General features: G+C 36.8%; 1 protein-coding gene across 1 annotated transcript in view; it reads right to left on the bottom strand.

Moving 5' to 3' along the window:
• The window catches only part of BTAF1 (B-TFIID TATA-box binding protein associated factor 1), a 98,465-nt gene that overhangs the window by 11,017 nt on the left and 69,424 nt on the right, over positions 1 to 18,024 (bottom strand). Inside the window, exons 23-33 of the mRNA XM_059398128.1 lie at positions 17,907 to 18,016; positions 16,246 to 16,447; positions 15,079 to 15,227; positions 8,477 to 8,629; positions 8,132 to 8,253; positions 7,873 to 8,040; positions 6,010 to 6,087; positions 5,742 to 5,871; positions 4,217 to 4,358; positions 3,999 to 4,129; positions 1,496 to 1,621 (exon numbers count right to left, since the gene is read on the bottom strand). Of these exons, the coding sequence (XP_059254111.1) occupies positions 1,496 to 1,621; positions 3,999 to 4,129; positions 4,217 to 4,358; positions 5,742 to 5,871; positions 6,010 to 6,087; positions 7,873 to 8,040; positions 8,132 to 8,253; positions 8,477 to 8,629; positions 15,079 to 15,227; positions 16,246 to 16,447; positions 17,907 to 18,016 (1,511 nt within the window). The remainder of the gene's footprint in view (positions 1 to 1,495; positions 1,622 to 3,998; positions 4,130 to 4,216; positions 4,359 to 5,741; positions 5,872 to 6,009; positions 6,088 to 7,872; positions 8,041 to 8,131; positions 8,254 to 8,476; positions 8,630 to 15,078; positions 15,228 to 16,245; positions 16,448 to 17,906; positions 18,017 to 18,024) is intronic.

The raw sequence follows: 18,024 nt of genomic DNA, 5'->3' as shown, positions 1-18,024 counted from the left end.
TCACTAGATAATGAGCTTCTCATGGCAAAAAGACCCTTTTCCCAGTCAAAGTGCCTGATAATGCTTACAAATGCTTTTGGAATAAGGCAACATTTTCTAAAGATTTCCTAAGAGTTTCTCAAACTTCAGTGTGTACAGAAATTTCTTGAGGACCTTACAGATCTGCAAATCTCTCCCCTACACAGTATTCTAATTCAGCAAAGCAGGGAGAGGGGAAGGTGGAACGAGGTGGTTATATCAATTGGTTAAGAATCAGAACCCTATACGGTCCTTCTTTCTTTTCTCTAATTCAGCTACATTCTTTCTCTTGCCTTTTACTTGGCTTATTATTTGGGTCTTGATATTTCTTAAATTAGCTCGACTGACAAGGCTCAAGAGACTTCTGGACACTATAATAGAAACTATAGGAGAGGTATTAGCCTTCACAACTACCTCTTCCCGTCTTTTATCTTTAAAAAGGTTACAGTATTTAATTTATTGGTAGCAATATTGGTAGAAAATTTCAAAAGGGACAGAAAGACTGAATTGACACTTTCTCTTTTTCATTTGCTATTCCCCTGAGCACACAAGACATACATAATCTCAAGACGTCTGTACTCTGGGTATCCTTGCCTGGAATCACTTCCCCCCACATATCTGCATGCCTCAATCTTCCAGATCTCTGCTTGTATGTCACCGTCTCAGTGAAGCCATTCCTGATCCCTGTACTAAAAACCACAACTCCTATACTATATAATAACATATGCTGCTTCATTTTCTCTTACATAATATGTATTTTACTTACTGCTTTTTCAATGCTATGAAGGAAGGAATTTGTTTTTTCCAATGCTTTAACCCCTGAAATTCCTGCCTTGTAGCAGGCATTCCAATTTTTTTTAATGTAAAGCAAAAGAGTCTCTAAAAACTCTTTTCATGTGATATACAAAAATATATTGCATTTTGTATAATTTATTCATTTTTTAATGTTAGTCACTATGCAGTACATCATTAGTTTCTAATGTAATGTTCCATGATTCATTGCTTGCATGTAACACCCAGTGTTCCACTCAGTACGTGCCCCCTCCTTAATATGCATCCCCCTCAGGCTAACCCATTCCCCACACCCCTCCATCTCTAAAACCTTCAGTTTGTTTCCCAAACTCCATAGTCTCTCATGATTTGTCTCCCCTTCTGATTTCCCACTCTTCATTTTCCCCTTCCTTCTCCTAATGTCCTCCGTGCTATTCCTTGTTTCACAAATAGTTGAAACTATCTGATAATTGACTTTCTCTGCTTGACTTACTTAGCATAATCTCCTCCAGTTCCAACATTTTGTATAATTTTAATAATAAATTACTTATTTCTAATTATGAAAATAAATTAGTACTTTTATTTTCAAGAATGTATACACAGTATTGAAAAAATGTAAATAAATCTATACTTCAGTATTCCATGTAAAAACTGCTGTACTGAAGAACATGATTCTTTAAGAATTAAAAAAGACTATAATCTATACCTGGAATACATGGCCTGTAGCTTTAAGCTTTGGTTTTTCAGTTTCTTCGGAAAGTGCAGCTGAAGAAACTGTTTCATCAACATCACACTTGGCACGAGACTTAGCAAAATCCTCATAGAGCTGAACCTGTAAAATTGTACCCCCAAAAGCAGTAAGTATATTTATTTTCAACTGTTCAAAACATGGCTAGCAAATGCCAATAAGAGCAGTGATTCAGACCAGTCCTCATTAAAGAAAGTATGATATCTATGCTTTACTCCTGATTACAAATTACCCACTGCATCTTGGCAAATTCCTTTAAAATTACATTTAGAGGGGTGCCTGGGTGGCTCAGAGGGCTAAGCCTCTGCCTTTGGCTCAGGTCATGATCCCAGAGTCCTGGGAAAGAGCCCCGCATCGGGCTCTCTGCTCAGCAGGGAGCCTGCTTCCTCCTCTCTCTCTCTGCCTGCCTCTCTGCCTACTTGTGATCTCTGTCTGTCAAATAAATAAAAATATCTTTTTTTTTAAAATTACATTTAGAAAACAAGTATAACACTTTAAGCTTGGCTGCTAAAATATTAAAAACTAGTCAAACAGTCCTAGATTCAGTATTTCCACTCTGTTGAGGAAGATAAATACATTACCAATAAAAGAGAACCTGAACCCCTACAAGTGAGAAAACTTTCTCTAAGGTATGTGGTACCCTGTAAGTACATTCCGAAAGACCCAAGTTGTATGACGCGCTGCCTACTGCGCTAAGGAGGCACCTAAGACCCAAGTTTTAAATGAATACTATTGCTGGGGTACCTGGCCGGCTCAGTTAGTTGAACATGTGACTCCTGATCTCAGAATTGTAAGTTCGAGGCCCAGGCAGGGTACAGAGATTACTTTTGAAATAAATAAAACTTTTTTAAAAAGGTAAAAGGAGAGAATACTACTGCTACCTAAAAGGAGAACTCATGAACGTTGAAACATTACCTTGGGGTCTGGGTTCCTGCCTTGTACATGCTAAAACACTATGAAAGGGAAGTGCCAAGAAACAGAAAAGCCAAAAGTCACTTCCCTTCCAACTACCCTCTTCTTCAGGCTACTTAAATGTGTTTTATACCACCATCATACCATGGATTTTTTTTTTTTTTTTTTAGGATTTTATTTTTAAGTAATCTCTACACCCAACGTGGGGCACAACTCTGAGATCCAGAGTTGCATGCTCTACTGAAAGAGCAGACCAAGTGCCCCTACCATGAATTTTTTTCATACGTCACCTTTCCTTTATTGTACTTACTTCAAAAAGTCTTCATCTCATTGCTCCTAAAATATTCCTTTCAAGAAATACCAATCCCATTTTTACAGATGAGGAATGGAGGCGAGACAAATGAGGTAGGTAATATAAATGGTCATAAGAGATCTCAGCATCTAGATTAGTGTCCTGCTAAGCTCTAAACTCCAGTTGTATAGATAGGAAAGAATCCAAGTTTCTGAGTGTGTCTGTATATCTTTTATTCATTTTATTATACTAAACACGTAATACTGAAATGGATAAATGGATGCCATACTAACCTAGAACCTGAAGTTAAAAAACAGAAAATTCTGACTATGGCCATATCTTACTAAGACAAGGGATAGTTTCTCCTCACAAAATACTACACAAGGAAAGGCATACAAAAAATTCCTTTAAAAAAAAATAAATTCCTTTGATAATGGTCTCTGTATAAAATCAGAACTGTACAGGGGCGCCTGGGTGGCTCAGTGGGTTAAAGCCTCTGCCTTCGGCTCAGGTCATGATCTCGGGGTTCTGGGATCGAGCCCCACATCGGCCTCTCTGCTCAGCGGGAAGCCTGCTTCTACCTCTCTCTCTGCCTGCCTCTCTGCCTACTTGAGATCTCTATCTGTCAAATGAATAAATAAAATCTTTAAATAAATAAATAAATTAATAAATTAAAATAAAATCAGAACTGTACAAAAGCCAAGTCTTATTCCAAAAATTTACTGGCAATGCAGAAGTACTTTTAAAGGGATGTGGTCCACTTCCCAGGTATGAAACTCAGCCCTGATATTTATTAGCTATATAACCTTGAGCAAGTTACTTAATGTTTCTGAGATCCCCTTTCCTTATTTGCAAAAATGGAGACTGATAATTCCTATAATGCTGTTGTGAAAATATGATGACATTACAGTAGATTTTTGGCCCTTATAAATATTCACTCATTTCTTTAACAATTGAACCTTGCAACTTTCCCAATTAATTCAACATGTAAGAAAGCAACTACGATACTGGCTTTTATTTTGATGCCATATTCAAAATGCATATATTCAAATGTATATCCACATGTCAAAACAGATTCATTCAGGTGCTATCTCTACATGTTTGGAACAGAATCTTCCTAAAGTCTATGAAAGTAGAAGCTCAATTTGAGTGATAAAACCAAAGTCTAATCCCCTTTATTTCAATACTTGCATGGCTTATTCAAAGCATTCTCCTAATAAACATACCACCACCAACCACAATCACCAGATTTCTAACCTGGAGAGGACTGAGAGTACAGTAGTAGTCTTGAATAATTTTGGGTGGAAGATCCTGCAAAACATCTTCTTTCATTCTTCTCAAAAGAAAAGGCAGGACTTGGCGGTGCAGTGCATCCATCGCAAGAACACCTTTTAACAGTAAGAGAAAACGGCTTCAAAAGAGTTAGGAATAAGATAAAGTCACTTGCGTGGTATAGAATTATATCTTTTTCATACCTGCTTCTTGTTCGCGACTAGAGCTTCGAGCATCCCTACTTGCTAATATAGGTTTACCATATCGAGCAGCAAACTGGCGTTCAGTCCCCAAAAATCCTGGCATGAGGAAGTCAAATAATGACCACAGCTCCAAAACGTTGTTCTGAATATAAGAAAGGAATGTCAGTTTTCTTTTTTTTTTTTAAAGATTTTATTTATTTATTTGACAGGCAGAGATCACAAGTAGGCAGAGAGGCAGGCAGAGAGAGAGGAGGAAGCAGGTTCCCCGCTGAGCAGAGAGCCCAATGCAGGGCTCGATCCCAGGACCCTGAGATCCTGACCTGAGCCAAAGGCAGAGGATTTAACCACTGAGCCACCCAGGCGCCCTGTCAGTTATCTTTTGTACTGGGATTATTTCCTTACACTTGAAAAATGGAATATTAATGAAAGCCCATTTATGATGACATAGATGAGGGGTAATCAATCACATTTTTATATATATTGTGTAAGTCTGTATTTTAATATGTAAAATTCACATCAGTATCCTTGGTGAAAATATTCTATTCTACTGGGTGGAATTTTCAAGCCTCTTCCACCAAAATAAGCCTTGGTCCATGGTGTTTAAATTCTGCTGGTGGCATATATCAGGTAATAAAGAGAAGAGCAGAAAGATGAATGTTTCTGAATCTTTTATCTTTGACACTAAAGTTAACAGCAAGATTTAAAGAACTTGGCTGACATCACAATTTAAGGAAAACCTAGAAGAATTTTGTTATAGGTCAAGTCTATCCAGTACTCAAGGGCCATGAAACAGGCACAGTTTCCTTCCAATTCTACTGCTGAAGTTTCATTTTAAAAAAAGGAAGGAAAAAAAATCAGCACTTTTCCATTTTAGATGCATTCCCAATATGTGTGGATCCTAAGGTACCATGTGGTACCTTTAGTGTGGTGTCTGCTTCTCCCTCTGCCCCTCCTCCTGCTTGTGCTCTCTCTCTTGAATAAGGAAATCTTTTAAGATTTTATTTATTAACAGAGAGAGAGTGGGGTGGGGAAGACACAACCAGGGCAGGGAGATGGAGAGGGAGAAGCAGGCTTCCCACCAAGCAGGAGCTGAAGCCCGACGCGGGGCTCGATCTCAGGACCCTGGGACCACGACCTGAGCTGAAGGCAGACACTCAAAGACTGGGCCATTGAGGCGCCCCTCGAATAAATAAAATCTTAAGATTTGAGAGAAAGAGAGTGAATGTGCACAAGCATCATGACCCTGAGGTCATGACCTAAGTGGACAGCAGGAGTCGGATACTTAACCAACTGAGCCACCAAGGCAACCCTTCATATTGCTTTTAAAACCCAGTTTGCTCAGATACTGTTACATACCAAATGAACCATTACAAAATGCAATTACTGGAAACTATCATTCCTATAAACTTAAAAAAAAAAAAATGAAAAGAGAAAGAAAATACTTCTTTAATTCACTGCCAAATGTCAAATCAAGCCTTCTTTCCACATGGCAAATACATACAGAGACAGCACAATAAATAACTACCTGGATTGGTGTTCCAGAAAGAATAATCCTATAATTAGCAGTCAGCTGTTTTACTGCTTTTGACAATTTTGTTTTTCCATTTTTGATGACATGGCCTTCATCAAGAATACAGTAGTTAAATTTAATATTTCTAAGGGAGAATAAGCAAAAACATATAGTGTGTTTTAGTATATGGCAAGAACTATACGAAGAGACTTTCAGGCAGGAAAATATTAACTCTCTTCAAATTTGATATTGTTTTTCTAAACAAAAAAATTTTAATTCTTACCTAAAGAAATCTATGTCATTCCTCACAACATCATATGAAGCCACTATCAGATTGTGTTTTTTTACTTGATGCTGTAACCTGTATTTAAAAAGAAATAAATTAATCGGAAGCAAGGAACCTGCAAAGTCCATAATATAACTTTGAAGTGGATGCTATTGCTACCATCTTATAGGGTGTTTTCAATATGCCTACTGAGCCCAACATTCCTTTGTGCTTGTTCTACATCCATGACCTTGTCACTTGAAGACCATTCTTCTTTTGACTTGGTCCTGTTAGCCTAACTCAGTCTAGCTAGAAAAGAGACTGGTACCTGATTCAAACCGTGGTGGACACTTTATTTGCTAACATCTCTTCCTTAAAGGCACTATTCCTTCCAAACTCCACGTTGTGCTGCGGGATGAGGGGAAGCCACGTGTGCCCATAATCACCAAAGAGATAAAGCACTAAATCAGGTTGAGCCATTCACAATATTTTATCCCCTGACCACAAAGACTGGTTTGGGAGCATGACCCAAACAAGGCCTGTCAGTCATTTCCAGTATTGATATAATCATGATGGGAGAGAGAAGATTTCTGTTTACTATAGCTGCCAAGCCAGAAGAATGTGGGTCTAAGACTATCTATGGTTGTTTTTTTGTTTTTTTTAAATAGTAGGCTCCATGCCTGGCACGGAGCCCAACACAGGGCTTGAACTCACAACCTGAAGATCAAGACCTGAGATGAGATTAAGAGTCAGACGCTCAACCTACTGAGCCACCCAGGCGCCCCTAAGTATGATCATCTTATCCACCAACAGCAGAGACCAATAAAACAAGCTGTGAATGGGGGGGAAGACAAAATGAGAGCAATCTAGATGTGCCTGAAGCAATAATTCACCCCTGAAATTCTCAGTTTAGTGAATTAATGAATTTATTTGTTTAAGCTAGTTTGAGCTTCTATACTTTTAAATTAATAAGTTCTGACAGATACTACAGTAAATTCTTTTAAAAGTGCAAGCTGATGACTTGCCTGTGTTCAAATCCTCACTCTGCCCATTAAATTAGTTGTAAGACCTTGGACCCAGGCCCCATGTCTTTTTTAGACTTTTATCTGTAAACTGGGAACAAAAATAATAACCATACCTCATATGGTGATTGTGCAAATACATAATACATAATTTTACATAAATTTGAAACTACTAAGAATAATGCCTGGCTAATAAATGCTCTTACAGATACAGAAACACAGCAAATCTATGGACTAATCAGCAACCTATGATTCTCCATGCTTTAAAAGATGAACTGAAATCAATGAAATTCTGTTCTTCAAAATTTGTATTTAGGAACATAAAGGATGTACTTACTAGTTTAAGAGAGAAAGGGTAAAGCTAACAGAACTCTAGCAATGCTATGGTATCAAGGCAGCCAGAGCAGTCACTATGAAGCAAAGCATTTTGGGGATTAGGGAGCTCTTAGAGAAAGCTATGCTATGATCACAAGGCTCCCAAGAAGGGCAGAGTTCCTAGGTCAAATACTTAAAAAGCCCAAATGAGGGGCGCCTGGGTGGCTCAGTGGGTTAAAGCCTCTGCCTTTGGCTCAGGTCATGATCCCAGGGTTCTGGGTTCGAGCCCCGCATCGGGCTCTCCGCTCCTCAGGGAGCCTGATTTAATTTAAAAAAAAAAAGAAAAAAAAAAAAAAAGCCCAAATGACTGTTAACAATGGTTGAAGTCCTTAAACTTTGATGAGTCTCACTGATTTTATAATGTATATTCATCTTTCTTAAATTAAGAAAGTATCTGACAACTAAAAAAACTAGAATTTTTAATAAATTTTATCCTAAAGTTCTCAAGCAAAAGATTAAACATTTTTTGTTGTACAGTTCTTACCTTATTCTTTCAGTAGGAGGTCCAGTATAGTGTAATGGATTGAGATATTCTTTGGAGCAAAATTTACCTACTTCATCCACCCAGTGACCTGTTAATGTTGGTGGACAAACCACCAAGGAAGGAAGTGGCATACATTCTGCCAATTTTGATCTTGCATATTCCTGGGCCCTTTACAACAATAGAACATAACGAATTAACTGGCTTATTTACATTTCTTAGCATCTGAAAGCTCCTTTTAAAAAACAGTATTTTAAATTACCTGTGACAGTGATCTCCTGCAAGAATGCAGATGGACTGTAAAGTTTTTCCTAAGCCCATGTCATCACACAGAATTCCATGAAGTTTATACTTATTAAGAAATGCTAACCAGTTCACACCATCCTGAAAGGTTGGGAGAAAGAGGAAAATTAGAGATATGAACAGAACATAAAAATTTTTTTCTTGTAAAACATGTACGTACAAACCAAAAATCTTTATTTTTATAGGCAAAAGAGAAATAATAAATGGGTATAAGACACTAAATACAGCCTTTTACTAAGTTAATTTTATAAACTTCAAAATACATTGAAAGGGATAATCACTATTTATAAGAATAAAACTTTACCTGCTGATATTTTCTGAGTTCAGCATTGATTGGTACTGGTATTTTGTAATTTTCTAATTTTTTCCCATCTAATAATTGCTCCAAAAAGTGTCGCTCCTTGGCTTTCAATTGGATTAGTTCTTCTGACATATTTGGAGGGTCTGGAATGCCTGCCTGAAGTGATTTTTTTAAAGAGTATTAAAACTATTTACCAAAGTTAATTTTTTCATACTCAAAATTATGGATAATTTCAAATCTTACTAAAATATAAATGTAGAGAAAAAAATGATTCAAAAATAGCAATAACAAGAAGTAAATATTTTTAAAAGATTTTATTTGAGAGAACATGTGAGAGAGCACATGGGGGTGCGGAGGAAGTGTGCCCCAATAATAAATAATAAATACTTTTAAAGACTGGACAATAGAGTTTAAATTTGACGGGTATTAAAAGTGCCATGGGGGGGCGACTGGGTGGCTCAGTGGGTTAATAAGCCTCTGCCTTCAGCTAAGGTCATGATCTCAGGGTCTCTACTTAGCAGGGAGCCTGCTTCTCCCTCTCTCTCTCTGCCTACTTGTGATCTCTGTCAAATAAATAAATAAAATCTTAAAAAATAAAAGTGTTATGGGACTACTAAATAAACACATCTGAGGTATTTTTAAAGAACAGTTACAACTTTTTTCCCACACCAGGCATTACTTGATAAACAGGCAGATAGAATCCTATAACTTATTTTAAATACAATGCTGAGGGCGCCTGGGTGGCTCAGTGGATTAAGCCGCTGCCTTCGGTTCAGGTCATGATCTCAGGGTCCTGGGATTGAGTCCCGCATCGGGCTCTCTGCTCGGCAGGGAGCCTGCTTCCTCCTCTCTCTCTCTGCCTGCCTCTCTGCCTGCTTGTGATCTCTCTCTGTCAAATAAATAAATAAAAAATCTTAAAAAAATAAATAAATAAATAAATAAATAAATACAATGCTGATACTAGAGCTTCTCAATTTTAGTGTTATGATGCCCCAAGGGTATCAGTTCTCAAAATGTATTCTGCCGACCCCTCAGGATCCCCAAGACTTTTTCAAAGGGTCACTGAGGTCAAAACTATTTCATAATAAAAGAAATAAATGGAAGACATTGTTTGCTTTTTTCACTGTGTTGACATTTACACTGATGCCACAAAAGTAATGGTGGGCAAAACTGCTTATGTCTCAGAATGAATCAAGGCACTGTGTTACAGCCATGCACCAGCATTTTTTTTTTTTAAAGCCAGTTTCACTTGAGAGTGTCCTTAAAGTAGTAAAAATAATTTTATTAGACCTCAACCCTTGAATGCCCATCTTAACATTCTGTGCAACAAAATGTGAAGTTCCTATAAAGCACTTTTGCTGTTTATCAAAATACAATATGATGAGGAAAAACACTTGTGAGACTGTTTAAATAGTGATCTGACTGAGCCATTTTTCATTGAACAGAATTTTACTTGAATGGACTGACAAACTATAATTATTCTGACTTGGCTACTGGGCCAACATTTTCTCAAAAATGAATCTGTCACTTCAAGGAAAACAACGTAGCTTGTTGTTAGTCATAAAATGCAATCTTCCAAAAGAAACAGCATTGTGAACCTGAACTTATGTATAAGCTTCCCAATACTTATTTATTTATTTGACAGACAGAGACTACAAGTAGGCAGAGAGGCAGGCAGAGAGAGAGAGAGGAGGAAGCAGGCTCTCCGAGGAGCAGAGAGCCCGATGCGGGGCTTGATCCCAGGACCCTGAGATCATGACCTGAGCCGAAGGCAGAGGCTTTAACCCACTGAGCCACCCAGGCGCCCCTAAGCTTCCCAATACTTAAAAAAGAATTTCTGTTGGTGATATTATGAATCGGATTTTTTGCTATTTTAGGATGAAATATACCAACTTTAAAAGATTTACATAACTCAGTGAACTACTGTTTTCCAAATGACCAATGCTTATGTTTAAAAAATCATGTATGGGTAAAAGAGCTACTGAAAAGTCTAAGATAAACCAATAAATTTTAACATAGATTTTATAGTCATTGATAGGATTTTAGATTCCACACTGCACATAAATTTAATAAGCTTTCTCCTTTTGAGTTTTGGTATGCTATCAGATAAAAGAACATCCACAATTATTTGAAAAGGCTGTCAAAATACTGCTCACTTTTTCAACTACCATCTCTGAGGCTTGACTTTTTTCATATACCCTCAACCCAAGAAGCATTTTTGCAACAGAGTGAATGCTCAAATACAAGAATCAAGTTATCTATTATTAGGGCAAACATATCAAACAATTTCACTCTTCTCACTTATTTTCATTTTAGAAAAAAGTTATTTTTCATTTAAAAATGCTACCGATGGTAACATCTAATGGGTTTATTAAATGAACTAATAAATCCTTTTTACATTTCTCAGTTTTAATTTCTATTACAGAAAATACAATAAAAGCTCTTTGGGGTCTTTGATTTTAAAAATGTAATGAGATCCTCAGAAAAAAAAGTTTGAGAACTACTGCCCTGTGGTGTCTCTAAAGTTAAGAAATGCAAAATCCTGGGGGGCGGGGGGGTGGAGAAAGAAATGTACAATTCTGGAAACAATTCAATTAAAGTCAATTAAAATATTTATTCCATATAATATGAGAAATAGTATCAGAGAAAAAAAGTATGTACACTGAGTCTTAAAAATAGCTTCCTTATATTTTTCAAAGGTTTTGGAATTAACAACTCTATGTAGTAAGATAGAAACTAACACTTTTGCACATCTAATAGCAATAGCATAATGATAATCATCAAAATGAGCACAGTGCTTCTTAAAGAAGTAACAAAATTTTCAAACATCTGTCTTCAGGGAATTTTTTTAATAGGTGACAACCAGCTATAAGGCTGTATAACGAGGTCAATTTCCTAACAACGAAACCCTAAGCCCAAGAGTCATAAATGCTACTCAGTGCCAGGAATCGTTCTTGTGAGTATCATCCTCGTTCCAATTCCTGTAAAATCAGCAACAGTTATTAATAGTGCAGGGAATTAAAGCTTTTGTCAAAATCACTGGCTGATATTCCCTGAACCCTTCTCAGTGTGTATTTCAGAAAAGTACACATTCTTCCTATGAAGATGTAAGAGAGGAAATCAAGATACAGTGGAACAGAAATATACCTGCATGATATTCTTGTTCCTACTGCTACATCTTCAAACTCAGTAATCTTTTCTTTTGCAGTATCTAATCTGCTATCCATCCCATCCAGTGTTTTTATTTATAATTACATTTTTTCATTAAATAGTTCAATTTGGGGGCACCTGGGTGGCTCAGTAAGTTAAAGCCTCTGCCTTCGGCTCAGGTCATAATCCCAGGGTCCTGGAATCGAGCCCCACATTGGGCTCTCTGCTCAGTGAGGAGCCTGCTTCCCCCACCCACTGCCCCACCTGCCTCTCTGCCTACTTGTGATCTGTCTGTAAAATAAGTAAATAAAATCTTAAAAAAGAAAAAAAAGAAGTTCAATTTGGTTTGTCCTTTTACCTTTTACTTTCTTCATTACATTCATGCTTTCCTCTACTTCTTGAACACATGGGGTATATTTTAATGTCCTTGTCTACTATTTCTATTCTCTGGGTCATTTCAGGGTTTGTTTCTATTGACTGACCTTTCTGATGGTTATTGGATATATTTTCATACTTGGTCATTTTGTGGTGGGTGCCAAACATCATTTATGTTCTTGGGTGCTGGATATTTTTGGTTTTAATATTGGAGTTATTTTCTAGGATACAGTTTAAGTTACTCGAAATCATTTAAATCCTCCTTTTGAGGTTTATTTTAAAGCTTTGTTAAGGTAGGTCCAAATAAGCATTTTGCGAAGGGCTCATTTGATCCCATTACACAGGAAATACACTTCTAAAGACCGTCGTTAATGCTCTAAATGGTGGAAGGTCTTCTGATTCAGCCTGATGGAAACACAAACTATTCCTAGCCCTTTGTGAGCTCTGGGAATTGTTCCACCTATGCCTTTCAAACATCCTTTTCTTCTAGTCTCAAACATAAATATGCCCAGATGAGTACTGAACCTTAGTGTGGACTTTTGGAGCTTCTTCTCCATGTAGGTACTACTCTTGGGTACTCGGCCTTTCAAATTCTAACCATCTTGTCCTACCTACACTCTGAACTCTTAGCCATTCAACTTGGTAATACTTTTGAGGCTCTGTTTAGGTTTCACTTCCCTATCCTAGGGCTTGGAAACTCACTTCAGGCAGCAAGCTAGGACACTTCATTTGGTTTTTTTTGTTTTTTTTTTTAAGATTTAATTCATTAATTTGACAGAGAGAGAGACACAGAGAGAGAAGGAACACAAGCAATGGGAGTGGGAGAGGGAGAAGAGGCTCCCCGCCCAGCAGGAAGCCCAATGTGGGGCTCGATCCCAGGACTCTGGGATCATGACCTGAGCCAAAGGCAGACACTTAACAACTGAGCCACCCAGGCGCCCGACTTCATTTGTTTCTCTTCTCTCATGAATCACTGTCCTCTGTTGCCTATTGTTTAATACCTGAAAACCACTTTTTAATTCATTTTGTTTAGTCTTCTAGTTAAGATAGGAAGATAAATTTGGTTTTTCTATTTTCTTTTGCAGATCTTATCTTTAAGTAATCTGTACACCCAACATGGGACTTGAACTTACAACTCTAAGATCAAGAGCGGCATGTTCCACCAACTGAGCCTGTCAGGTGCCCTGGTCCCTGTGTTTTGGTCATGGTCAAAAGTAAAACATAGATCACATTCTTTTAATTCTGACATCAAAGAGAATTTTACTAATCTTTTCTCAATCTCTAAAGGTCAAAGTCTCTTTACTTTGCCAATCTGCTACCAAATATTGTTAGTCCCCCCTGCCTTTAAAAAAAAGAAAAGAAAAAAAGACTCCTATGCCCAACTGGCTCAGGTGAAAGAATGTGCAACTCTTGATCTCAGTGTGATAAGTTTAAGCCCCAGGTTCGGTGTGGAGATTACTTAAAAATAAATTCTAAAAAAGACTTTAGCACCTCACAGTGGACTGGGCACTGTTTGGGGGTATTTCCATTCTAATCCATAAACAGCCATTAAACTGATTTTCCTAATAACTATTAAACTGCTTTCAGCTGTTAGGATTAATTTTCCTAAAACACCATTTTCGGCATCTACTCTACTGCTCAAAGAACACATGGTGGTTTCCTATCACTCATTGATTCCAAAGTGACAAAGGGCCAAAGGGAACTAACAATTTAGTTTACAAATAGAGGAGGATGCAAGGACAAAGAATTTAAAAATACAAGTAACACCTTGGAAGCAGAAGATGGAAACTATTCTGGAAATGACTTGTGTCTTTCAATAGATTAATCTAGTACTTTTTTTTTTTTTAAAGATTTTTATTTATTTGTTAGAGAGAGAGAGATACAGAGTGCAAGCACAGGCAGACAGAGTGGCAGGCTAGAGGCAGAGGGAGAAGCAGGCTCCCTGCCGAGCAAGGAGCCCGATGTGGGACTTGATCCCAGGACACTGGGATCATGACCTGAGCCGAAGGCAGCCACTTAACCAACTGAGCCACCCAGGCGTCCCTAGTACTTTTTTTTAAAGTATTTATTTATTTACTTGAAAAAGAGAAAGAGAGAGAGAGAACAAGCAGGGTGCAGGGCAGGGGGAGAAGCAGACTCCCTGTTGAGCAAGGAGCCTGATGCGGGGCTCAATCCCAGTACTCTGGGATCGTGGCCTGAGCCGAAGGCAGACACTTAACTGACTGAGCCACCCTAGGCACTCATAGTCTAGTATTTCTTTTTGTCATAGTAGTTATTTTAATACTTTTTATTGTGGAATAAGCCATACAGAGGAATAAATAAATGTAGTTTTATAAAACAAACAACTTTATAACCATTACCATGTCAATAAAAATAGCCCTGCCATAATCCTAGAAGATCCCATACGCTCCTTCTCAGTGACAACCCACTCTCCTTTCCCCAAGAGGTAATCACTTTATTGACTTTCACGGCAACCTGTTTCTTACTTTTCTTTATGCCTTTACCCCATAAGTATGCATCCCATGTACCTTTATCTATTTTTGAACATCATAAAAACAGAATCTTATGTTAAAGATTAATATTGTTTTTTCTATTTTCATTCTATTATAGTATCATCACCATTGTCATCCAATTAAACATATCTACTCCACCGATAATGAATATTTAAGTGGTTTTAGACTACAATAAATAATGCTATAATAAATGTTCTTAAAGATAGGTCTTGTTACATGTATATGAATTTCCCTAGGCCATATATCTAGGATGAATTTGCTGGGTTATTGGGATGGGAATCTTCAAGTTCAGCAGGCATAGGCAAACTTTTTTTTAATAGAGGTTTTCCAACTTATGCTTATACTTTGAAGTAGGAATCAAAAATGGTACAGTATGGAAAACAGTTTGGCAATTTCTCAAAAAGTTCAACATCATATGATCCAGTTATTCCATTTCTAGACATCGGCTCAAAATAAATAAAAGCATATATTCACAATGTTTTTAACCTGACATTGTTTTTAAAAAATTACAATTACAGAAGAAATTATAGAAAACATTAAGTCTATAAACCAAGTATTTCAACTTACCTCAAGTGGCATGAGTCTAATTAGTGTTGCAAAGCACTGTGTAGCCATGAATCTTACACTGTCTGTCTGATCACTCATTCTTCCCAACACAGGCACAACTAAAAGGACAATATATGGAACAATACCAACATCCAGTTGTTCCATTACACCTGAGTAAGTTATTAAGGAAATTTCCAAACTTCTGAGGTTAATGTTTTCACAAACAAAATATATATTTTGATATATTAAAATATATCAAGATTTTAACTTCTAAAATGGTTCTCCATTTTCTCATCTACATCACAAGGGAACAGACTATCCCTTGAGATCTATGATTCAATTATAACTGCATTTGTACACTGTTCTCCTTTGTAAGTATTATGTAACTTTCTCTTGATAAAGACTATAAAATCAGGCTTTTCACCTGAAAGAGGCTGGAGGAAGTTTTAATTAGGTTTTTCTCATAGAGAAATTCTCATACGTTGCTAGAATTCCAATACCAAAATAAAACGAGTAACACTGCAAGCAAGGGAGCACAATTCAATGCCACTCAAAGATTAATTCCAAATTTCCAACCAAAATCCTGACAGTCATAAACTGGACACAGCAGGGCCCAATAAGTTTAGTACTCCTGCACTCTTCAGCATTTCTGAATCAGAGTTTCTACTGATTTGCTCTCCATCCACATTTCTTTCGGTAACTTCGAGTTAAAGAATGCCAATGGATGCTGTACCCACAGCAAAAAGCTTGTCTGTGTATTTCTAGTTATTTAGTATAGTTAGTCATTTTCCACCCATATAATGAACTTTGAAAACATACTATGTTTATAAAATACAGACTACATACACAGTGTCTGATTAGTACTAATACAACACTGATTATAAACCAATAGATGAGTTACTAGAAATATATTTTATAAAGTACCTGAAATTATTTTTGCCTATTAAAAAAGAACTCTTAAAATAGTAATTCTTCAAACTCTGCGAAAATTTTCAAAATAAAATGTAAATATATTTGCAATGTATTTATAATGTAATATAAAGATACTTCAAAATAAAATAGAGTATTTTTCTTTTTGGAACAAGACAGGTTATTTATGAACATTTAAATGAATTAATGAATTTTACTAGAGCCAACCTTACGTAAAATGAATACAATTTCTAAAGTTTTAAAAATAAAAAAGGATACATGCAAGTGCTTCAATTGCACCCTCTTGTTTGATATTATCGTCAATTGCTCCTAGCCATGGAAGAACCTTCTCCAAAAAAATATTCATTGTTTCCATGGTAGCTATTTTGCTCATGACGCCTACACAACGAGCAGCCATGTGCCTCACTGCAGTGCTGGGATACTGAAGGCACGTATAAAGATGGGTCAAATGCTGTACCAACTAAAAACAAAAAGTTTAAGACAATCAGAATATTAGGGGATCTACTGTTTAAAATATAACTACTACAGCCCATACTCAGAGGTTCTTAATATTCTAAATGACAAATCCAAGAATATCTCCAATAGCTCCTCAAACATTATTGTCAAAACATCCTCAATAAAAAATTAATCTAAATCCAATCTAAGGTACTGAAACTCTTTAAACAAAAAGGTACATCACTTCTCCTCTGTTTCTTTTCTCTTAAGGTATCAGGGTGCACAAAATAGGTACCTTTAAATTCCCCTGACATTGGAGAAATGACACCACACGTGATCACCAGTCCCTTCCCAATTTGGTAGCTCTGGGCTAGGTTTAGGTACATATGCTTTTTTTTGTTTTTGTTTTTTTCAAGTAAGCTCTATGCCCAATGTGGGGCTTGAACTCATGACCCCAATCAAGAGTCACATACTCAACTAACTGAGTCAACCTGGCACCCCTAGATACATACTTTTTACTCACTGGGTTAAGTGATCCTAATTTGTTCTAGGTACCATCCTTTGGTAGGTATTTCCCACTTCAGCTTCCTGGCTTACCTCAGGCATTATAATCACAAAAGCATGATATATCTCATTAATAAATGCCTGCTGCATGGAATACCAGGATTAATCTTAATGGTGAACAGACTAGCCTTACACCTCAGATGAATGTTAAGCTGATCATAGAAGGGTGAGAGCATACAGATGGATTCTGCCCTTCTCTACTAATGATAAATCAGCAAAATTTAACAAGTAGAAAGATATAACTTCATTACTCTATATAATATAAACAGAAAAGGTTTGTTCTTCTTTTTCCTAGATTCACTCCTTTCTGTTAGATATGAATAGGGAATTGGAGCTAGCACACTTAACAGCACTGTAAATTGCAGAGTTCCTACTACAGTTATATGGAAAGAATACTGCTTCCTTCTATGGAAAACCCAGATATTTAATTCTCTAGTCTGTTTTTCTCCTCTGTCACAATTTTTTAAAAAGAAATATTTATTTTAATACTCAAAAAACACAAACCAATGTTCTTTGCCATTGAACAGCTTCAACTCAGGTAACTTCCTCTACCTTTACACTTATCTTAGGAAGAAGTTTTATTACCTGTGTTCTTCCTTTCTTGGAGCTATATTACTAAATATGGCATAAATTAATAGGGCTGTAACTTTTTGTTTATACCAGACTTCTGTATCAGAGCCCTGTCCCCACTGCTCCATATTCTAAGCTCCCAGAGTAAGTTTTCTAACATTCATGCACCAAACTCTGCCTCAAAGCCCACAAGAAATGTGCTGTCAATAAAGAAGGAATCTAGTTATACCACGTAAAAGACAATGCAATTGCTAGGGATGACATCAAAGTTACACATTTTAAGCCTTAAGACTTTTTAATAAAACCACTTGTTTTATTAGAAGAAAATTACACTTGCATTAGTTAGTTACCAAGGGATGAAGTTCAGAATCCATTGAAGCTGCTGCTGTTTCAAAAACTTGCAGAGAATTCACCAGTTCTTGGGCAGGACCATCTCCCTTTTCCAAGAGGGACTTTCCATCTATTAAG

This window comes from Mustela nigripes, chromosome 4 (assembly GCF_022355385.1).
Source record: "Mustela nigripes isolate SB6536 chromosome 4, MUSNIG.SB6536, whole genome shotgun sequence".
In the NCBI taxonomy this organism is placed as follows: Eukaryota; Metazoa; Chordata; class Mammalia; order Carnivora; family Mustelidae; genus Mustela; species Mustela nigripes.
The sequence above is the reverse complement of the archived record's forward strand: the minus strand, read 5'-3'. Positions and strand labels throughout refer to the sequence as shown.